Source organism: Corvus hawaiiensis, chromosome 15 (genome assembly GCF_020740725.1).
Source record: "Corvus hawaiiensis isolate bCorHaw1 chromosome 15, bCorHaw1.pri.cur, whole genome shotgun sequence".
In the NCBI taxonomy this organism is placed as follows: domain Eukaryota; kingdom Metazoa; phylum Chordata; class Aves; order Passeriformes; family Corvidae; genus Corvus; species Corvus hawaiiensis.
This window is the reverse complement of record NC_063227.1, coordinates 8,012,501-8,033,155: the sequence shown is the minus strand read 5'-3', so window position 1 is coordinate 8,033,155 and position 20,655 is coordinate 8,012,501. Positions and strand designations below refer to the sequence as shown.

The 20,655-nt window shown below is 44.3% G+C and overlaps 1 protein-coding gene across 5 annotated transcripts in view; it reads right to left on the bottom strand.

Annotated features, from left to right (window-relative positions):
* Positions 1-20,655, bottom strand: part of RASGEF1C (RasGEF domain family member 1C) — a 73,898-nt gene that overhangs the window by 11,516 nt on the left and 41,727 nt on the right. For 4 of the 5 annotated variants that reach the window (XM_048319793.1, XM_048319795.1, XM_048319796.1 and 1 more), the window contains 9 exons: positions 19,871-19,993; positions 19,575-19,640; positions 17,216-17,353; positions 11,196-11,408; positions 9,039-9,113; positions 5,585-5,680; positions 4,399-4,501; positions 4,219-4,298; positions 3,486-3,581 (listed from right to left, as the gene is read on the bottom strand). In XM_048319793.1, the coding sequence (XP_048175750.1) occupies positions 3,486-3,581; positions 4,219-4,298; positions 4,399-4,501; positions 5,585-5,680; positions 9,039-9,113; positions 11,196-11,408; positions 17,216-17,353; positions 19,575-19,640; positions 19,871-19,993 (990 nt within the window). The remainder of the gene's footprint in view (positions 1-3,485; positions 3,582-4,218; positions 4,299-4,398; positions 4,502-5,584; positions 5,681-9,038; positions 9,114-11,195; positions 11,409-17,215; positions 17,354-19,574; positions 19,641-19,870; positions 19,994-20,655) is intronic. The other variant, XM_048319797.1, reaches the window with a different exon arrangement.

Here is a 20,655-nt window from a genome sequence, read left to right as displayed (position 1 = left end):
TTTGTCTTACAACTCAAAGGGAAAAGAAAGATAACACAAAGGACCAGTCCCTGAAAGCTGACTCCCAGGGCTCTGGGATTCGGCAGCCAAACCTCAGTGTGCCCACCTCTCCAGCAGTGCCACTGTGACAGCAAAAGGCCACTTGGGGGGTTTGAGCTGAAGGTCAGCAGCTGCCCCTTTGAGAATTTTCCTGTGGCAGCAACATCTGTCTTTTAAACCACCAAGTACAAACTTGGCCACCATGAACATAAAGCAAAACACTGCATGGCAGAGTGTCCAAAGTTTCCACTGGGCTGTTTGTATATTAACTGAAGTGGAGCTTGTTAAGCAGCATCAAAGCTAAAGCACCTTCATGGCAAGCAAGAACAGCCAAGAGAGCAATCCTTTAGTTAAGTATTTAATGTTATTCCATCTCATGCTGTACATCAGCTGTAACAGGATATGAAATGGACCCAGAACAGGATTGGCAACTGTTATTATCCAGTCTACATGGATGCTACAACGTTGTGATGCTATAATGAGTGTGAACGAGCCATAGAAGTGAAAACACTGAGGCAAGGAATCCACAAGCTACTGCCGGTGCGTGTTGTGAAAATGGAAACCAAATTCTGTTCCAGCTAAAATACCACATCTAGTAAACTGTTAAAGATCTGCATCTCTGCTGGCTTTCTTATGGGACAGCCAGGGATAAACTCTGTAATGTCACTGCAACAGCCATAAAAAAGCCTGGACTGACACTCCAAGAGCCACTGGATACTTATCCTGACACATTCCACTGACAAAACTCAGGAATGAAAACAAACCACAGCCTATCCTCCCAAAATGCTGAGCCCTCCTATTAGGGTCAGGTGGAGCAATTTCTAGTCAAACTGAGCTAAGTGTGTTTCAGGATTTATTTTCCTATTACCCAAACTAGATCAATCGACCTGCAGCAAAGAATACAACTCCATGTGATTTGTTTTCTACCAAAAATGATGATGACTCCCTAACCAGTGCGGTCTTAAAAGGTGGAAAGATACAGAGAGCTGGAGCCACACACTGATCCCCAGCTAGAAATCACTGCCAGGTTCTGTCTACATATTTTTTTTCAGGCAGATGTGAGCTTGTTCTGCCCTGCTCCACTGCCTGGGAGCAAGGTCAGCACCATTAGTGGTACTAAACATGAAGGAAAAGGCTTGCTGAGAGGCAAGGTACACAAATGTGGGCTGGATGCCAGGCTAATACAGCTACAGAGCCCCCAGTCAGCTCAGAACATGGCAGAGCTTGTTCTCATATCATCCAAAAGGCACCAGAGACATACCCAAAGATACCAATTCTCTACACATTTCCATGGAATTGCTGTATTTCGGTCACCATTTATTTCCCCGATAAAAATATATTACTGTGTATGTTTTGCTTTCCAAATTTCTGTAGGAAAAGCAACAAAAGTGGTTACAATTATACTCTAATACTGGCTTCAATCCAGGCACTTGGCTAGCATAAAACCTGGGTTAGTGCCAGAAACTGATATTTCTCTCCATTTTTATCCCCCCTCCATGCCATCCAACCCACCCACATGCCGAAGGACAATTGCCTCCTGCAGAAAGAAGAAAGTTAATGAGATCCAACGTGTTCTTGCTCCACAGTATCAGACAGCAACAACACGCAGTGCTGTGCTGTACATACTCCCAACATTTCAAAGCCAGAGACATGCCATAAGTACAGTGCAGAGTTTCCCAGTGGAATAACTTCATTTTGGAGCTGTCACAGGTCATTTGACTACACAGACAAAACCAGACTTACTTACTAACCAGTACACCCCTCTGCAAGCACAATTCAGTTTGAAGATAAAAATTTTCTTCAGAGTGAGCTTTGCTATGGGTTTGCCAAGAAACAATGTAACATTTTCTATCAAAAAGAAGTGATCATGTTCTTTCAGATGTGTTCGAGTCCATTAAAACAAATAAATTATAATCTTGCTTATAAAAAGAAACAAAATTCCTTAATCCTACAGAAAGCATTACACGATCTGCTGTATCTGACACTGTAAAATACCCAGTATGAGTAGCTACCAAATCATATCCTGGCACATTTTCCTGAACTAATGTTGTCTACACAAGGAAAACAGAATATGGGCTTTTTCTGATGTAAAATAGACTCCTTTCAATCTAATAACCTCTCTGCCATCAGTATTAACCAGCTGGGGGTAGAGATATGAGAGAGATTGCTAACTTCACAGGAAATTAAGTCAAACAATAAAGCAACTGGTTTGAATATCTATGATGGCTGCAGAAGAACTAAACTGCAAAAGCATCTCAGACTGACAGGTCCTCGCTGCAGTGTGTGAGAGTTGAAAGAATTGCTTTTCCAGTCACAAACATCCAAATCATCTCTCCTTTGCATAGAGAAGTGCTTTTCAGAACAACTCAGTGTACTCCCATTGCAGCTGAGTCAGCCTGCCACCAGATGCTGATCTCATTTCACTGTAAATGCTGTGAGATTCCATTAGCTTCAGCAGATTTACATCAAATTTACAGGGGTGTGAGATTAGCATCTGGCCTGGCTCCTCTAGTGAATGAATACTAAATTCCATATTGTGCTTGTTCATGCAGTATCTACTTCAGCTTTGCCACGCTCAAAGATTACCCATTTATGACTATGGGCAATTGCAGTGTAAAACACAAACCCTCTTTCATAGAACAAAAAAATAAAGAATTGAATGAAGGAATAAGAAAATTAACAAGAAGCATATTGGGGCACAAAACAGGAGGATCCTACACTCTAACATCTTGTCAGTCTGATTTTTGCAGCATCAGTGACATGTCAGGAAGCTCCACATCTGCCCTGAACACTGATAAAACACTTCAATTCTTGCTCACTGAGATGGCAGCAACAACCAAATGAAATGAAAATTCACAAGGACAGAATATCATCCCAAGTTTGCTGCAGTGGATTCAGACTAGATTCCCTTGCAGGACTTGTGGTAAATCATCTTTCCGTAATGTAAATGGAGATCCACCTCTTCTTCACTGCTGTGCCCTTTGCTCTCCATCTCACCTCCCACATCACACAATAGGGGCTTCTGTGCCAGAGCCTCGGGGCACAGTTGTAACAAAGCACAGCTCCACCTGCGTCTGCCAGGCTCATGCTCCATCGCCAAAATAAAAGTCGTTTCAGTCTGGAATACCTGTTCCATCAGGTTTATCAATCTAAACAATGTGAATTTTCCAGGGATGTAGAGACACTTGCAACTAAGTCCTCCATGCTGTGTGTCCTGCCCTCTCTAACCCTCCCAATGTCTGACATTGGATCCTATCCAGATTCCTTCAATCACTTTTTTTTTTTTTTTTACATTTTACATTTCCAGTTGCATCTTGAAGCACGCAGGCCTTGCACTGGTGACCATGGAAGGGAGGAGAGCATCTGCATCAAGTGTTTGAGCCACTGCCTCCTAGCAGAAATGCACCCCACCCATGTGGAGTTGGATGGGATGTGGTCACACCTACCTTCTCCCTGTTGCTGTGTGCGGTGAGGGACCTGTGAGCAGCCCCCCGCAGCGCTGTCCGGTAGTTGTAGAAGTTGCCAGTGGGGTCCATCTGGTGCTACATGCACAAAACAACACACCTAGGTTAGAAAGTGGCCTGGGTCCTCTAAAGACAATTTTATGCTCAGTTGTAGCAAACCTTGAGCAGAGCTGAGCCTCCATCAAAATCCACATACCTGCAGAAGTCCATGCACCATTGTGCACTCCATGCACAATGAGAGCTCTACAGTCCATGGCTGCCTATACCTTTGGTTTTTCTACTAACAGCTTACTGAGCTTTTATGTGAAGAATAAGCACTGCACATTTTATGTGTGCCAAATCCTGGAATCCTCAATACAAAATACAACCTTGGGTCTTCATTCAACATCCAAGGTATAGACTGGGAGCTTTACATTCAGCATTGTGTCCATGGCTAAACAAAACATGCATCAGTGGATGCACTATGGCGTGCATACAGGCTCATATTTTGATTTTTTTTTTAATTCCTCTTATTTATTTGAGTACTCTGAATTCCCTCTGCATATCAGCAGCTTTACATCCTCCTCACTACACCTGGGATATTTCAGCTTAGAATCAGGCCCTCTGCCTGTGAAATGTGTCTCCAGACATCTCACACCTGGATAACAGTGTAAAATTCCCAAACAAAAAGATCCTGAATATAATTAAAGTGCATCAGGAATTTATTTTTTTTTACCTCAAGAATGAAAAATTTGGCTGTTTTCACTTTTGACCAAGTCTTCTTTAGCCTGGAAACTGGACTCATATTCATTCCAGCTATGAGTGAGAGAGAAAAAAAGAGAGCCATTGATAAGAGCTAGGATTCCTTTTTCATCTGTGACAGCTGATGGAAGACCCAGCTAGAAGCTGTACTTACAAATGATTGCCATCAATGAATTAAAATTCCCTATGTTAAAGCACTCTCGGGCAACGTCAATGAAGAATTCGATGACTTGTGCTCGCTGTTTCTTTTTTGCAGGCTGTGAATTAAAATAAATGAGTATCTGTAATGAGCATATGCAGAATTGGAGGTCATCCTAAGCATTTGTTGCATGCATAGCATGGCTTCATGCACAGCTTGGGCCATCTGCTTTTAGTCACTGGCCCTAATTCTGTTCCAGCAATCCAGTGGATGCTGGTGACTGGCAGCCTCTGAAATCAAAGCTTTCACTGCAGTGACACAGAAGAAATTCATGGCAATTCCCAGCCTCAGTGATTGTCTCAGTGCTGGAACAGGCAGCCCAAGCAGCCCTGAAGCAGAGCCTCAGCTCCCTGCTGGCCTCCCTCGAGTCTGTGGGCACATCAGCACAGACTTTCCTAAGGGCAGGATTTCACACCCCTATAACAGCAGCATCTTTGTCCCAGAAAGAGCTTGTTTCATTGCATTACTCCCTTTCCCCTCTTCCGTCCCTTTAGCAATATGGCCAGGCCAAATGATAGCATTTTAAATACACATTTTAATTGGACTGGAATCACCCCATCTTTTCCAAAGATGATCTTTAAATGGTAATTCTTACGTATCACAGGCTATCCAAGCTCTTTAAACTATTATTATTCCTCCCTTCCCCACCCTTTTCAAGGGGGAAAACATTAATTTCATTTTGATGGACCAAGTTAAACAAATTAAAACCACTACCAAGTTAAGAAACAACAGCCACAGCTACACTAATGGGCAGCAGGACAGAGAGCCATGCAGTGGGAATTCACACACAGAGCAGATCTTTAGAATGACAGATAACAAATATGGCTCCACTAGAATCTTTGCTGGCAGAATTCTCACAGGATAACTCAAGGCATTTTTCCCTCTCTTTTTCCCTGCAGGGTTCCACACTGTGCCCCTACTACATCAAGAGAACAGTGCATTCCCCCGTGTGCCACCGCCTTTGTTTTGCAATATGTTTGTCATTTATCAGGTCGCTTCTGCAAGTGCAATACTGCTAAAACTTACCATCAGATGCTTAGCTGGGTCATAAGAAATAAATCCCCAGGACTGCTTATTAATATAAAATCTCAGAGAGGTACTTCAGGCATGTGGTAAAACATGGCACATGCTTGTAACTTACCATGCAAATTTCTGTTGCTACGAGATAGCAGAGTCTATTGAACCATTTCACATAGGCTTCAAGGTTACTTGTCTTCTTCTGTTCACTGAAACACGTCTAGGGGAGAAAAAAGCACAGAAAGGTATAATTGTGTTCCAGTCAGCTACCTGATCACTAAGATAAATATTGCACAAAGGTAATTACTGGCGACATCTCTCTCATGCTCATGGAAGACTGTGCATCTAAGGGCCCCTTTTAAAAAGCCTGCAAGTGGCAGATGGGGGTCTAGCTGGGTGTGTCACAATGCACAATTCACACTGGTGTCCAGAAAACAGCCCTATTTTGCCTGCAGCAAGTGTTCACTGACAGTCTGCACTGAGCCTTGTTCATTGGGATATGAACAGCTGGGGCATTGCAGGATTCTGACATCAACAAGGACATGCAGACAAAATAAGACAGGCACAGTCTTCCACAGCAGGCTCAGTTTGTGACTTTGATTCCAGGACTTCCTCCACTTCAGTAAATACAATCACCCACAGTCCTTTTCTGGAGGGGAGGGACCAGAATTTAGTGAAGTGTACATGAGATAAACAAGAGAAAACACAGTTCTGATTGATTCTTCATGAAAAAAGCCCACTATTTTCCTTAGTGAATTTTCAGAAAAACAGGTTCTTAACAATCAGCTCTGCCTGGATGGCTATGCTTGAACAGGTCACTTAACATGCCAGAGACACTTCACTGATAAGAGCCATTACAAGAAGCATATTTTTCACTTATTTATACAAAACTTAACATAAATTCCCATAACTGATACAGGCTGTGCGAGCAGATACTTGGCTGAACTCTTCCAATTCCTTTGTCATCAACAGAAAATTTGACTTCAGAGGAGTGATAGGGCAGTTCACACAGCCTGAGTATGTTGCTTGGGATGGTAAGACTTCAAGTCCCTTTTCCAGCTTTAAAGTCTTTGACAGTCTATCTAGGACACTCAGCTCTCTGGAGTTCAAGAGATTTGTCTGAACATTCAGTAACTTCCACTAGAGGGTACCAGAGAATACTGATTTTTGTTTTATTAGGATGATCATTTCCCAGAGGTACTGTAAACACATGCCACTAAGAAGAAAATCATAATGCATAAGCAAAGATCCATTAATGTCAATGAGATCACCCATATTATGTAAGGTAAACCAGTGACTAAGAACCCCTTCAGAAATGGGGCTTAATATGATTCCCAAGGTAATTCAAAGTAAGAAAACATTCACCTGTGATTCTGTATACAGACGTGTTTAGAAACAGAAATCACAGTACCATGCTATGGAGGATCAAAGCTTAACAGGACTGAAAGTCTGAGCCACTTTATGAATAGACTACAAACACAATAAAAGTGTATTTTTAAAGCATCTCAAAAGTAAATGTTAGCAAGCAGCATGTAAATATCAAAAAACCCAAAGGAAACCCAAATCAGCCCCAGTCTAACCATAGCAGCTGCTTTACATGTGCTCTGTTTCTTGTTCCCTATTACAACAGAAAGTACACAAACCCCAGCTTTTGTTCTGAAAATAGTATTTCCATCTCAGAACTGCTGTCCTGTGCCAGGGCATAAGAGCCACAGCTAATAACGCAAAACTTGTGAAAAATGTGCAACAGTGAAGTTGAGACAGACTGCTTTTTAAAGGTTAAGCTTTATAAATGGCAGCAATATTTAGCACCTCCCAAGCATCTTCCATCTGCAGCTCAGAATGCTTGATAAACATTCATAAGTGAAGCCTTTTGAAGCCCTCACGCAAGAAAGATGTTTAATATGATCTCCAGCTGGAGGAATTCAGACCTGAGCCAACTTCCCGGTGCTTGATAGGGGTGTTCTTCATGGGTCAGGGAATATGTGACTCCACATAAGGTTTGTGCTGCTTTGTCCAAAGATGTGTCCAGAGAAGGGCAAAGGAGCTGGGGAAGGGTCTGAAGCACCAATCTGATGAGGAGCAGCTGAGGGAGCTCAGCTTGGAGACAAAGAGGCTGAGGGGGAACCTTCTTGCTCTCTACAGCTCCATGAAAGGAGGTTGTAGGGCAAGGGGGCTTGGTCTCTTCTCCCATGTAACAAGCAGCAGGACAAGGGGAATTGGCCTCAAATTGTGCCAGAAGAGGTTTAGATTGGATATTAGGAAAAATTTCTTCACTGACAGTCAGGCATTGGAACAGGCTGCCCAGGGTAGTGGTGGAATCACCATCCCTAGAAGCGTTCAAAAAATGTATGGATGTGGCACTTGGGGACATGGTTTAGTGGTGGCCTTGGCAGTGCTGGGTTAAGGGTTGGAGTCGATGATCTTAGAGGTCTCTTCCAACCTAAACTATTCTGTGATTCTGTGTACAATGCTCTCCCCCTGGGCTGTGTCTTGGCACAGAAGCTTTTCTAAATCAACCATGCAGAGCATGAAGAAAAGTTCCAAACTACCCCACTTTGATCAGCCTTGCTGACTTGAAGCCCAGGTGGCTGAAATCTCACCATGGCTGGTTTGGCATCTTGTGTTTCTGACACACATTTGCTGCCTTGGGGTTCCTTTCTAAAGAATGCTATCAATGCCCAGAATACCTGAAACTCCATCCCTGACTGTTTCCCTCATCCTGAAACAAACTGCAGAATTTCCCTAAGTCCAAAAAGAGAAGGAAAGGGCCCAATGTTGCACATTTCATCCATCCATCCATCCATCCATCCATCCATCCATCTTTTCACCACTGCAAGCTATTTTGGGGCTCTTTGTGTAGCACTACAAACACAGGTCTTCCTGATACCTTTGGCATCCAATGAGGAAATTCAGCCATTGATGTATGATCTCAGTGGGAACCCATACACAGTTCAGGGGAAGAATTTTCCACCCTCTTTCTTTTCAGACAGTATGTGAAATCTCTGAATTTCCTAGCTCTCCTAGCTCTTTCCTTATTGAGGCACTCACTGAAATGCTGCTTTAAACCTCAATGGAATCAGTGGAAAGACTCCAAGTGGCTTTCACAGCCTTTGGATGAAGCCTTGATCAGGCACTCTGTTCCCTGTGGTGCTTTGGGTTAAAAGCTATTGTGTAGGGAGAGAAGAGTTGATTCAGGACGCACTGACTCACTGCTGTGGTGTCTGGGCACACACTGAGGGCATTACATCACATCCAGAGCCTTTACTCCTTCAGCAGAGCAACAGACATTCCCTGGCTGTGCACAGCCACAACCATCTGTCCCAGTCAAAGCAGCTTGGGAGGAACAAGCCTGAAAGCACAACATCAGGATGGTGGCCAGCTTGTCCCCAGGAAGGAATGGCAGTGACCTGCTAGTGCAAGCTCTGCCAACAGGTTCCCATCCTTGCCATGACAATACAAGTCACCAGTTGGCCTGGCCCTGGTCAGCTCATGACTCAGGCCCTGCTCTTGGGGGCCTCATCACATCTGGACAAACTGTGGTCACAGGTGACACTTTGTATGTGGAGAAACCATACCTTGGTGCCATCCAGAGGGTCTTTATGTACAAACGCCTGAACAAATTCCTCGGGTCCAATGTGACTTAGTCTTTCCTGTTGAGGGTAGGGAGTGGGAAGAGAGAGGGAAAAATAAGAAAGCACCCCAGAGTATCTTCTGTTCCTCTTGGTAAGACATTGTCATTTTCTGTCAGCTCTGAGTGGTGTCACCAAACTGGTAGACAGCCAACTAACCAGACATTAAAATTCATAATAACAATTAGAACTATGTCAGCAGAAAGATGAAAATTAGAATAAATACGTCTTATTACTGACAAGCCACAGTAAGAGTCCCCTCCACTGCGCTGGATGCACAGGGCTTCACCTTGGAGCCAGCAGGCATCAGTTCTGTGCCTGGTGCTGCCTTAGACCTGCTGTGGTCCAGCATTCTCAAAAGCCTTGTTTCCCAGCTGCTAAATGGCAGTAATGCTGTTATCTGGCATCCACAGCAATCCACTGCTCAGCTGCCCACACAGGGCTCTGCCCTGGCTCCCTGCCCGCTGACCCTCAGGTGCTGCCCCGGGGTGGTGGCTCTGGGTCACTGGGTAAGGAAGGCACTGAGAATGCATGTGACACTTTAAAGGCTTTGCTTACACTGGAGAGTGTCCCAGGCACTAAGCAAAACAAGAATAAATGAAGTATCCAAATCTCTCTTAGTAAAAGACAGCTTCTGAAAAAACGTGGCAGCTCCAACCACACAATGACCTTCCTGCTAGGCTTTTCACTCCCCTTGAATATGTTTATTAGAAAAATAAATGTTTTCAGTAGGTTGTAGGCCACAAATGTATTTCAGAGGAGGTATTTTGGAATTCCTACAGCCCAAACTTAGGACACCCAAGCAACAATAAAATAAATGGTAATTCTGCTCAAGGAAAAATTTTATGTCCACTCCTATGCTTTTTCTCTGAGCCTATCACCTTAACACTGATAACTGTATCTGTAACTCTTACTGATCAATAACTGTTTTAAACAAGTAGCAAATAATTCTTACTAACAAATAAGCATCAGACAGTTTCAGTGCAAAGCACTCGATGTATTGGACATAGCAATGGAAGAGAAGGTAGAGAACATTGATTACAGCACAGTGAAATTAAAATCTCTAGCTGCATTTGTTTTAAAAAGGCAGCGATGCCTCAGTTACAGGGAATTTTCCCTTGGAAGACAGATGTACTGTGGAAGAGGAAAAAAACAAAAGCAAGAAAAAACTCCATGCAAAAGGACTTCTAATCTCTGGCTTAGGTTATATAAAACAAAGAGAGCCAAAGCTGCATGTTCTGAAAACTAACCATTCCACTTCTTGACAAATAGAATACCAATTATCTTCAGAATTCCAAAGGTTGATTTCCTAATACTCGTTCCAATCCACAGTGCATTTCATGCTTTGTTTTCCCATGCTTCCCCTCAAGGATGAGCAGTGTCCACAGGAGGACAGGCAGCAGGGCACCAGAGCAACAAGAGATCTGCAGATGGCAGCAATGTTTTACATTCTCCTGTGCACATCCAGGAGGTCCACGGGGAGGACCTGACCCTGGGAGAAGGGTGTGCAGCACAACAGCACATCCAAGGTTTCAGCACTGCAATTTTTCACACAAGAGCCTGTTTGGGAGCAGACTGCAGCCCAGCACAGGGGGAGCAGCAGGGTTTTGTGGGGGTGCTATCTGCACATCCTTATGTGTCCATGCACAAAATCCCAAAGGGAAGAATGAAAGCCACATAAGACAACTCACATGCTTTGTGTATCTGGAGAAATGGATTTGAACTGCTAAAATTCCTTCCAGATTGATAAAAGGGTTAATGATCAGCCATTTCAATAGCACCTGCAGAGCTTGTGGGGCTCTGAGCACCTTATTAGAAGTGGCATTCCTGGGACTTGACTTTGCTGGGATAGGGTTCTCATTCCACAAACAAGCAAGCTGAACTACAGTGAACTGCTCCAAGATGCACAGGGACACTCTAATATATAGTTTGCTTCCCAAGCATCTCTTAAACTGTCATACCCTGCCTCCTGCTGCAGTGCTGATACAGCATGGGATGTGCTGCAGCAGTGCAGACATTTTTTGGTTATGTCTGGAATACTTAGCAGCTGATAGCTTAAAATAACATCTCTGGCTGCAGAAGTTGGGAACCATTCCCACTTACCAGCTCCACATGTGTCAGCTGCTGAGCCAGGGTGTAAGGGTCACTGCAGACGCTCAGGATTTCTCTCTGAATTGATGGAGGTTTAGTTTTAAAGGCAACCAGCTTATCAGAGACAGCAGTACTGATCTTGACAATCCCTTCTTGCCCATGGCTGAGGGTTGCAAGCTTCTGATTCAGGGCTTGCAAAAGCTGATTCATCTTTTTCCAGTAAGCCTGGAGAGACAGGGAGAGAAACATAAGCCACCCAGAAAACTTGACATAGGAGTGCTTTTTTATGCTGAATTTTCCTTTCTGCAAAATACTCCTAAGCCAGCAACAGGTTACCATTTTATTTCCAACAAGCCTATTTCAGAATAACTAGTTGGCTTAATTACAGTTCTGTGCTCTGGACACAGAGACTGCAGTCAAGAGAAGAGGCAGGCAGGACTGGTGGGTTGGGCTGGCACTGATACTCCAGATTCCTGCCAACATCAGGTTCAAAGGAGAGGCAATGCTACAATATGAGTTACTGCAGCTTTCTGGAGCACAGCAGCTTTTGGGTACCTATCTTTTATGTCAGCTACATGTTGGCTGAGAACTCTACCTGTTAATGGTGCCTTGTCAACTCTTATTTATTAGGAATAAGAAATGTTTCTAATGCTATTTTCTCCATCTTTTTGACCTGAATGCAGAAAAAGCCTGCAGCTGCTTGCTACCCAGCTGGAGTGGCTGGAGCATTGTGTAGCTTTGAGTATTTAATATCCAAATGTTAATTGCTACTGAAGGAAGCTCATAGTGTATTCCAAGCACAGCCATGTGCTCAGCAGGATCATCATTACCAACTTGCCCAGGTTGTTCTCAGAGCTGAAGCAACTCTTTACAGACAATGAGTGGAGTCTCTAGCCATGGAGGATGGGCAGAAAGAAATTACTTCACCTCTTCACAACTAACAGATGCAAACATCACAGAACTGAGATAACAGACCTGGTGGATGGGCTCTAAAGACAAAGGTTAATTGGAAATGTCCTTAGCTAGACTGTGCCTCACCACAAAGAACAACACACACCTGTGTCACGTCCCAAGCTGGAAGCAGTTCAAGTGAGTCTTTGGGAAGTGTCATGGGTTAGCAAAGCATAGTCTCAGAAGTGATGTTCTTGCAAAGGGGTTCTAACAGCCTCCTCTGTGACCTGACAGAACCTATCAGCTGGCCAGTTTGAATATGGACAATTCTTTGAGCCACTTAAAATTGTGACCGCCTCTGTGGTCCACACTTAAGAACAGACAAACCCCGGGCAGAGGCTCTGTCTCGTTTCCAGCGCTGGCACAGGTGGCTGCAGGTCCCCGTGTGGGGGTCGGTGGGCTCAGCCCAGGCCCTGCTCGGGCCAGGCCCGGCCGGGCCACGGCCATCCTGGAGCCAATGGGCCCTGTCCCACCCACGGAACCCCCCCACAGCCCTGCTGTGGGCAGCCAGAGCGGCCCAGCTCCCCCTCTCCAGTGCAGCCAAGATTCAGCCGAAAGCTGCACCGCTGTCCAGCAAAGATCATGTGAGCAACAGCGATAAGGGAAATTCCAGCTGCAAGGCCTGGGTGAGATTAACCCTTTTAGTGCTGTGAAGAGCTGAAAACCTGAGGGAGGAGAAAGAGGAGATGCTTAAAGCTGAAATTCTGTTGTAAAGCTATGATGTATCAGAGTACCTGTTGTAATCTCATGAAGGCATGGGGGGTGGAGCGTTCAACTTGTACTTGTGAGCAAAAGCACCTAAACTGAGATAGGCAGATGCTGAAGCAGCTGTAATTTCATGAGAAGTTTGAACAGGGAGAGATGGAAGCGAGGAGGACTCTTACTCCACATGGAAAGGGGAAGACCTCAGTCCCTAGAGATGCTCCCAGAGACAGTCCTAAAGATGAAGATGAGGAGGACCCTTTGCTCCCAGGGAAGGAGGAGGGCCTCTGTTCTTAGAGATGAAATGCTCCCAGAGATGGGTGAAGAGAACTTTTGTTTCTGAACGGCTCAACCTTAAAATTGTACCCCAGTAATTCAAGAGTGGACCCTCGAAAGCAGTTGTGGGAAAAGCTGCAAGTTGTGGGAGGGGGACTCTCACATGATGCGAGCAGAGAACCAACCCGGGCGGCTGTCTCATTGTGATAGTTTCTCCATAGCATGAGCAAGAGAGACTCCTCCTCCTAAATGGACTGAACAAGGTTGTTATGGAAGTGGTAAACAGATTGAACATCCCAAGGGTTGTCTTTTTTACATTGTCAGTGGGAGAAGGGAGGAAGGTGGGGGGAGGAGAAGAGTTCTGAAGGTGTGGTATGATTTTATTTTTTTCTTTTTCCCTCTTTTAGGTCTGTTAATAAATTTCCTTATATTCTTTCAAGTTTGGTGCCTGCTTTGCGTTTCTCCTAATTCTTATCTCACAGAAGGTAAACAGTAATGAGTATTTTAGATCAAACCACTACAGGAAGCAATCCCATGGTTTAGATCCAGCCCCTGTCTTCTTCAGAGTCTTCAGTGTTAGGCATTGACAGCATTCATGTTTGAAGTGTTCAAGGAACCAGAAACCAGACTCCGTGCTCTTCTCACCTGCACAGAATTCCATCTGCACACTGGAGATAGCACCTTCTCCTACTTCACAGTGAAGAATAACTTCTCACATCTACTCTGTCTTCATTACAGGTAGGAAAGGCTGGAGACATTCAGAACATCTCAAGTGCTTCAACTTTTGTTGCAACACTTTGTAACTTTGATGCAACTCTTCTAATAAAAGGTTTCACATTGCTCACTTGGACTCACATTGCTTTCCTTTCACTTAAGGAAGATGCTCTCTTGAGCTGGGCTAGAACATGGACCAGGTAAGCAGGATGTAGTCAGGCTTTTTTTTTTGTAAAACAGAGCTGTTAAGTCTGACATGAAGCCAGTACCCAGCAGGCAGGAGGGACTTGTCTTGGAGAATGACAACACACAATGTATTTGGAATCAAATTCCACAGGTGGAGTGAAAATTGAGTGAGGAAAAGAAAACCCCACTCTTTCAGTTTTTATCTGTTAGTGATGTATATTAGCTCCAAGGAAGGCCTTCTTCATGTAAATCCTCGTGTCAACAGATGGTCACACTTTTGATTTACAAAGACTGTTCTGGACCCAAACTACTGACCACCATGTAAATATTTCTCTGTTTAACATTCAGGTGTGTTTGCAAATCACAGCACAGCCTATGAAGCTCTCTGAACACAGTTATTTTTTAGTAAAAACTCAAACATTCGGTATTTTGTGAACTTATTTTGTAAACAGGGAACTCAGTTTTTTGGGGCTGGGGGGACAGCACTGAAAGCCAGGCCTTCTAATGAATATAAAACATCTGGCTAAAAGACTTAGTTGGAAACCCAGCTCCTCTTTCTAAAAGGAGTTTGCATGAGAAATCTTGGACCTGCCATGTCTGTGCAGTATCAAATTCTTCATAGTTTGGATGAAAAGCCACAAAGCTGCATAAAATTGCTTGAAAGACATGCATATTAGCCAGTCTTTCAATAAATCTTTATCAAGAGATCGAGTTTCACCTCATTTGGTAGGGCATATGGCACAAAAAATAGATACAGACAACAGTAAACAAAGACTCAGGTAGGCCAACCACCTAATAAAGAATGAAAAAGAGAGACACTTAAAGGAAACAAACAATTACACAGAAATCAGAGCTCTTGAAGAGACTCACTGGAAATCGGTTGGGTGCACCTTGCCTAGAAATCTTTTCTGTGCACATTGGGGGAGAAATAAAAAAACATAAAATCCTGCTTTTGCCCTTCAAAAATAATTTCCTGCCTTCTTTGAACTACATCCACTAACTGAAAACAACATTGTTCATTACCTTCAACATGATGGTAATTATCTTGCCACAAAGTGACCCCCCACCATACAGGGGCTGCATGCTGGACTTTATCAACCAATTTCACTTCACTGCCACATTAACAGTCAAAAGAAGCACACTACTGTTTAATATTTAAAGAAAATGTTTCGTTCTTAACTAGGAAAGTTCCTCTGAAGACAGCAGGCCTCAGCAGGTGGCTTAGGAGCTCAAATTTTAATTAAAATTTCTAACTCTAAATGCAAATCACAGCACTTACTAAGAAATGCTTCTCAGCATGGACACCTTTATAAGCACATCTCAGCCTTTAGAAAGTGGACTCTACAAAGGATAGGAACAGACACTGCAGGGGAGAATCCTGCACTGACCTACATGGACTGGATGACATCACAAATCTTTCAGTCTTTAATTTCTGTGGTTCACAGTGAGAACAACTTTCTTCCAAAAAACTAACAGCCACCATCACTCTTCTGTGCTGTCCCTTAAAAAAAGGAAATTTGCATCTGGAGGATATGAGCTGTTTCTTAAATTAATTATTGATTTTGCTCAGGCATAATCACTTGCAATTACAGTGCCTAGTAATATCTGAAAAACAGTGATTTGAAACTAATGTAGTCTGAGGCCCCCCAGGGCACCCACAAGCATTTGTACACAGCTGTGCAGGCTCCAGAGCAAAGGTGTGCAGTGCTTGTTCAGGTTAGGCAAATAAACCACCGCTTTGCATGCAGAAAGTTGATTTATAGCATTTATGATTCTTCAGCACGGCAGCTACTGCTGTTAAAGAGCACACACTAAGTTCCTGTTCTCCGCCCTCTGGGCTGGTTCCTTCTTTCCTGAGGACATGATTTTGGTGGGTCTGTATAGGGTTCCCTCACTTCTGATGCTGAAGAGCTGCAAGGCATCTTTTGTGGTGGCTGGCCAGGAGCAAGTCCATTGCCTCTTTCCCTTGAGGGAATTTTACTGCTCTCATTAATGGAACTAAAGCCACTTTGGCTCTTTCCGAGTTTTTTTGTTGCCTTCACCTCCACCACTGTGTCCCACAGCTTCCCCTTCCTGCCCCTTCTCTCCCATGGGCTGTCCAGCCCAGCCAGTCAATCCATGGCCGCCTAAAGCTCCCTGAAAGTACCACACATGATGCCAGCCCAGCCCAAGAGCAGCTGTTCCCATTTATGACATATTTCACGTGCATAGGAGAGCCCAATTTCATTCTTGTTGTGCTGCAGCCCTGCTAATTCCTTCTGTCATCTCTCCACCCTTCTCTCTCTCATCCTCATGGGTATGTTCTTGTTGTCCTACTGGACTGCACCCCTCTGTGACTTGAGGCCAGGCCTTGATGTAGCCAGTGGAACTGAATTCTTCCACATCCCATGGTTAACCTAGAAGTAATTAGAGACTCTACTATTTGCTTATTATTTTCATGAACTTTGTGGTCTTTTTAATGTTTCCAAATTAATTTATGGGGTTCACCCACCTGAATTTGCAAGCAGGTCTCCCAGAGGCTCCATTCACTGTGACCCACTGTGCCACACACAGAGCTCACATATTTGACCACCAGGATCATACAGACATCTAGCCTGAGTTTGTGCTCAGCAGGCCACGCACTGCTGTCTTCTGCCACTTCCATGCTCCCAGACAAGCTACATGTATTAGTATTATCTTTAAATGTAAGAACTTGGATCCAGAGAAGCTGTGGATGCCCCACCCTTGGAAGTGTTCAAGGCCAGGTTGGACAGGGCTTGGAGCAACCTGGGATAGTGGAAGGTGTCTCTGCCCATGGCAGGGATGTGGAACAAGATGGTCTTTAAGGTCCCTTCTAACCCAAACTAGTCTGTGATTCTATGATTCTAACTTGGGAGATCAAAGCCCTGCTGCTATTTGAATTGTCACCAGCACATTCAGTCTATGCTATGCCTTCATATATTCCTTCTGTAAAATGGAAAATTCAGTGTGCAGGAGATAAATTCCAATGCTCACTCTGGTGTCTCCCCATGTCACTGTCCCAGGAGCACCTAAAGAGAGATGAGGCTTTCAGGGAAGCTACTACAGGTTTTCACCATTTTTGGAGAGCGAAACTCAAGAGTAGCCAGGAACAGAATGTGGGAAAAGGAGGAAAAGAAGGAAAAGGAGGAACCAAGTGGGAAAAACAACGTATCAGCAGAACATCCCAAGTCAGGCATCCTCACCTCATCACATGGGGCTATCCTGTGAATCATGTCTTTCAGGTGGCCAATCATCCGCTCTTCCTGAAAGTCATACGGGAATGTCTCTGTCCACTCTGTTAGCAACTGTAAGATTTTGGGTCCAAATTTTCTGATTCGAGCCTGAAATGAAAATCGTTGAATGAGGGACTGAAACATATTTACTCACTAAAGTCTCTCACTGTGTGTGTCACTGAACGTGGGGCCAGGTTTTCAAAGAAGGCATTTACGTTGCACCTGCAAAACCTGCACACATGCATACAAAGAGAGTGGTGCACAAATAATATGTTTTGGCATGCAAAATATACCAGAACTTAGGTGCATGCACAACTGCCTGTTTTACATGCAGATTTAAGTATTCTGCACATGCAATTGGCCTGTTTATGGCTGGATGAACATTTTGTTGGTGCAAGCTTTATACCTTTTTTAAAAACATCTGGCCTTTTTTGATGATTCAAATAATTTGTTCTTCCCTTTTGTACTTTCAACTCTTCTATATTTTCATCCTTCTCTGAAAAACTGGAATGCATTTCTTGACCAACAAAGAGATTTTTTGCTCCTTTGCTTTCTGGCTGTACCAAAAAAACTGCTTAGTGACCAGCGGCAGATGCACAATGAAGAAAAGATGGACAAAACAGCAGCACTTTTGCAATTTTACCTGGGCTGCTGATAATGTTGCTCTCTTCCCACATGAGCTCAAGGTCATGATGGGACAAGGACACTCACTCACACAGCACACAGCTGATGCCCACTTCTGGTGTAGGTGTATCTGAGGACGTGGCAGTGGGAATAGACAGGATGGGGCAAGGAGGGAAATGCGGGGAATGGCACAGTTGGTGCGTTAGTGTTCTCGAAAGACAGCCAGTGCGGCTGCTCTCAAAGCTTTCATCCTCCATTATGTGAAAAGAAATGGTGTTAAACAACAAACTGCGTTTTTATTTACAGAAAACACAGACCGAAACAAACAGCCTTCTGCATCCCACGTACTGCAGCTGAAGTGTACCCTGTAATCAGGAAAAATTATACTCTTAAGCTCCCCAGCTCTTTGTTTTTCAACCAAGGTGGTTAAAATGCATATTTCAGCTTTCCACCAACAACAGGTTTCAATGAACCACATCTCTAAAAATAACTGCTGTCAGCTAGCATTAAGCTCAGGCTCAAAGACCAGCAGGTGGCTGCTAAAGGGAAAGCTTTATTGGAAACTACAAAGGTCTGGGGAGACATTTGCTCCAGCTGTGTAAACTGCATTACGAATTGATGGAGAGGACTTTGTGCAAGTCACAGGACATGGGATGGGAGGTTGCTTGTGTACAAAGTCTCAAAATCAGCCCCACTCTCCGGAACACAAAATCAGCTGTGGTCCCACCAACCCTGTGTTGCTACAAAACCCAGATGCACTTCAGGCAGATAAGAAATCTTCATAATAAGACAGTGTTCCTCATTTCTTGGAAGTTTAATGAGCAGCAAAACTTTGCAGCACTCACATTTTAATCCTCCCAAACTTGTATCTTTCATAGAACTGGAGAACAGAACCTCACACCTTAGAAAACTTGTTCTGCATGGTTCACCCCATACAGATATTTCTATTAACACTGACTGTATGGGTAACCCAAGTCTGGGATTGCTGAGCATTCTGGAGAATGGCTCACCACAGTGAAGGCAGAGCTCCTGTTACTCATGAAACCAGTTGCCTGTGCAAAAACAAGCACACATTCAGATGTTGGTGACTCAGTATTTGATGCTAAACTCACTGTTTCAAAGCTGGAAGGGCTGATCCTGAGAACCATTTCAGAATTTTGGGGTTTCTGGAAAGTTGCAACAAATTCACATTCTTTCCCCCTCCACTGCTCTGAAGGTGCATCTTCTGCTCCAGATAATGTACTGAATAAGTGTCCATCAATGCAGCAAGGAGACCTTGGACAGAATCCAGCACTGAACAGGATCCAGTGGGATCCATCACCACTGCACCGTCTGTGGCACCGCCAGTGGATGCACACGTGTTGCTATACACTGTCTCAGTCTGCACAGTCCCTGGGGCAAAAGGGAAGGAGTGCCAAGGCAGGAACAGCTTGGATTTTCTCATTCTGTTCACCTGTCAGGGCCCCACTGCTGCTCCTGCCCATTCCCAGTGCTCCATTGGTGCGACTCAGCAGAACAGAGGGCAGGAGGGTGGTGGGTACCTGCCCCCTGTTACCTGGTGCTCTAAGTGACAGGGAAGACCACAAGGAAATATTACTGTACTGGGAGCAAGAAAGCAAAGGGGCAGAGAGACATTAAGTAAAAATGGGAGAGAGAGTGGTGTGTGGACATCTGCACTTGACAGTGTGTGAGGGTTACGTCCTACCTCCTTGCATCCTGCAGGCTTCATCAGAGCCTTAAAGAAGTTAAGAAGGAAAGTCACCTGGGAAGACTGAGACAGGGGGAAAGGGAAAATTAGAAGAAGATTTGAAGCGACTACTGCCTGAAGCATTGCTCTCAGACACGGATACCAGGATACCTCAATGTCAGGATCTCAGTGGCAAATCCTTTATGAGAAAGCTTCATTCAATCTAAAGAGAGGCAAGGGACACACACCAGAGGCCCAGAATCCTCTCCCCATTGAAAATACCTTACATTTTTCTGCTCTAAGGATAAACTAACCTTGTCCAGCACGGGGTCATCCAGCCGCTGCTGCTCAATGCACTTGTGACAAACTCGGGACAAAAGCTCATGGGGTTCGATGAAGAGTCTGGAACTCAGCAGGAATGTAAAGATATAGGCTTTCTGCAGGAGAAAGACAAGTAGACCTACTGTAAGCAGCCACACAGTGGGTAATATTGACTGTAAAAGCCCTGAACTTCACAATTTTTTCATTTTTACTTGGCAAGTCCTTTTTACCTAAAAGACCTAACAATTCTTGACCCTGAGTATGGAACTGGTTACACTGGGTGCAGGAGGCAGCAGCATCTCCTTCCTCCACAGCATCCTCTTCCAGCCCTTGGTTGCCTAAACCTTGGGCAAACATCCAGTGAAGCCAGTGTGCAGGAGCAAGCCCAGGTACAGGAGACAGCCCAGCCGGGATGCTGGAGACGGTAAAGCCAAATGGGCAGGAATCTCTGTGTTGTGCTGGGTTGTCAGCTGCAGACATTCCCATGTCAGCCACATCTTGCTATTGCACTGCAAATCTCACCCAGTCTATTTTAAGCAATATTGCATTTATTCTATTAACTCCCCAAATTTCATTTCTATCAGCCAAGTCATATCATGTGCAGTTCCACATCTGTGAAGCTGTGGGAAGCAGGTCTGCTGGATAAATCCTTGGATTATTGAAATTATTCCAGCAGTGAATTTAAAATACATGCATGAAGTCTCAGTTGTCTGCATCCTGACCCCTCCTTGCACCTGGATTATCTCCTTTCCCCCAGCCCTAGCCATGCTCCTGAGCA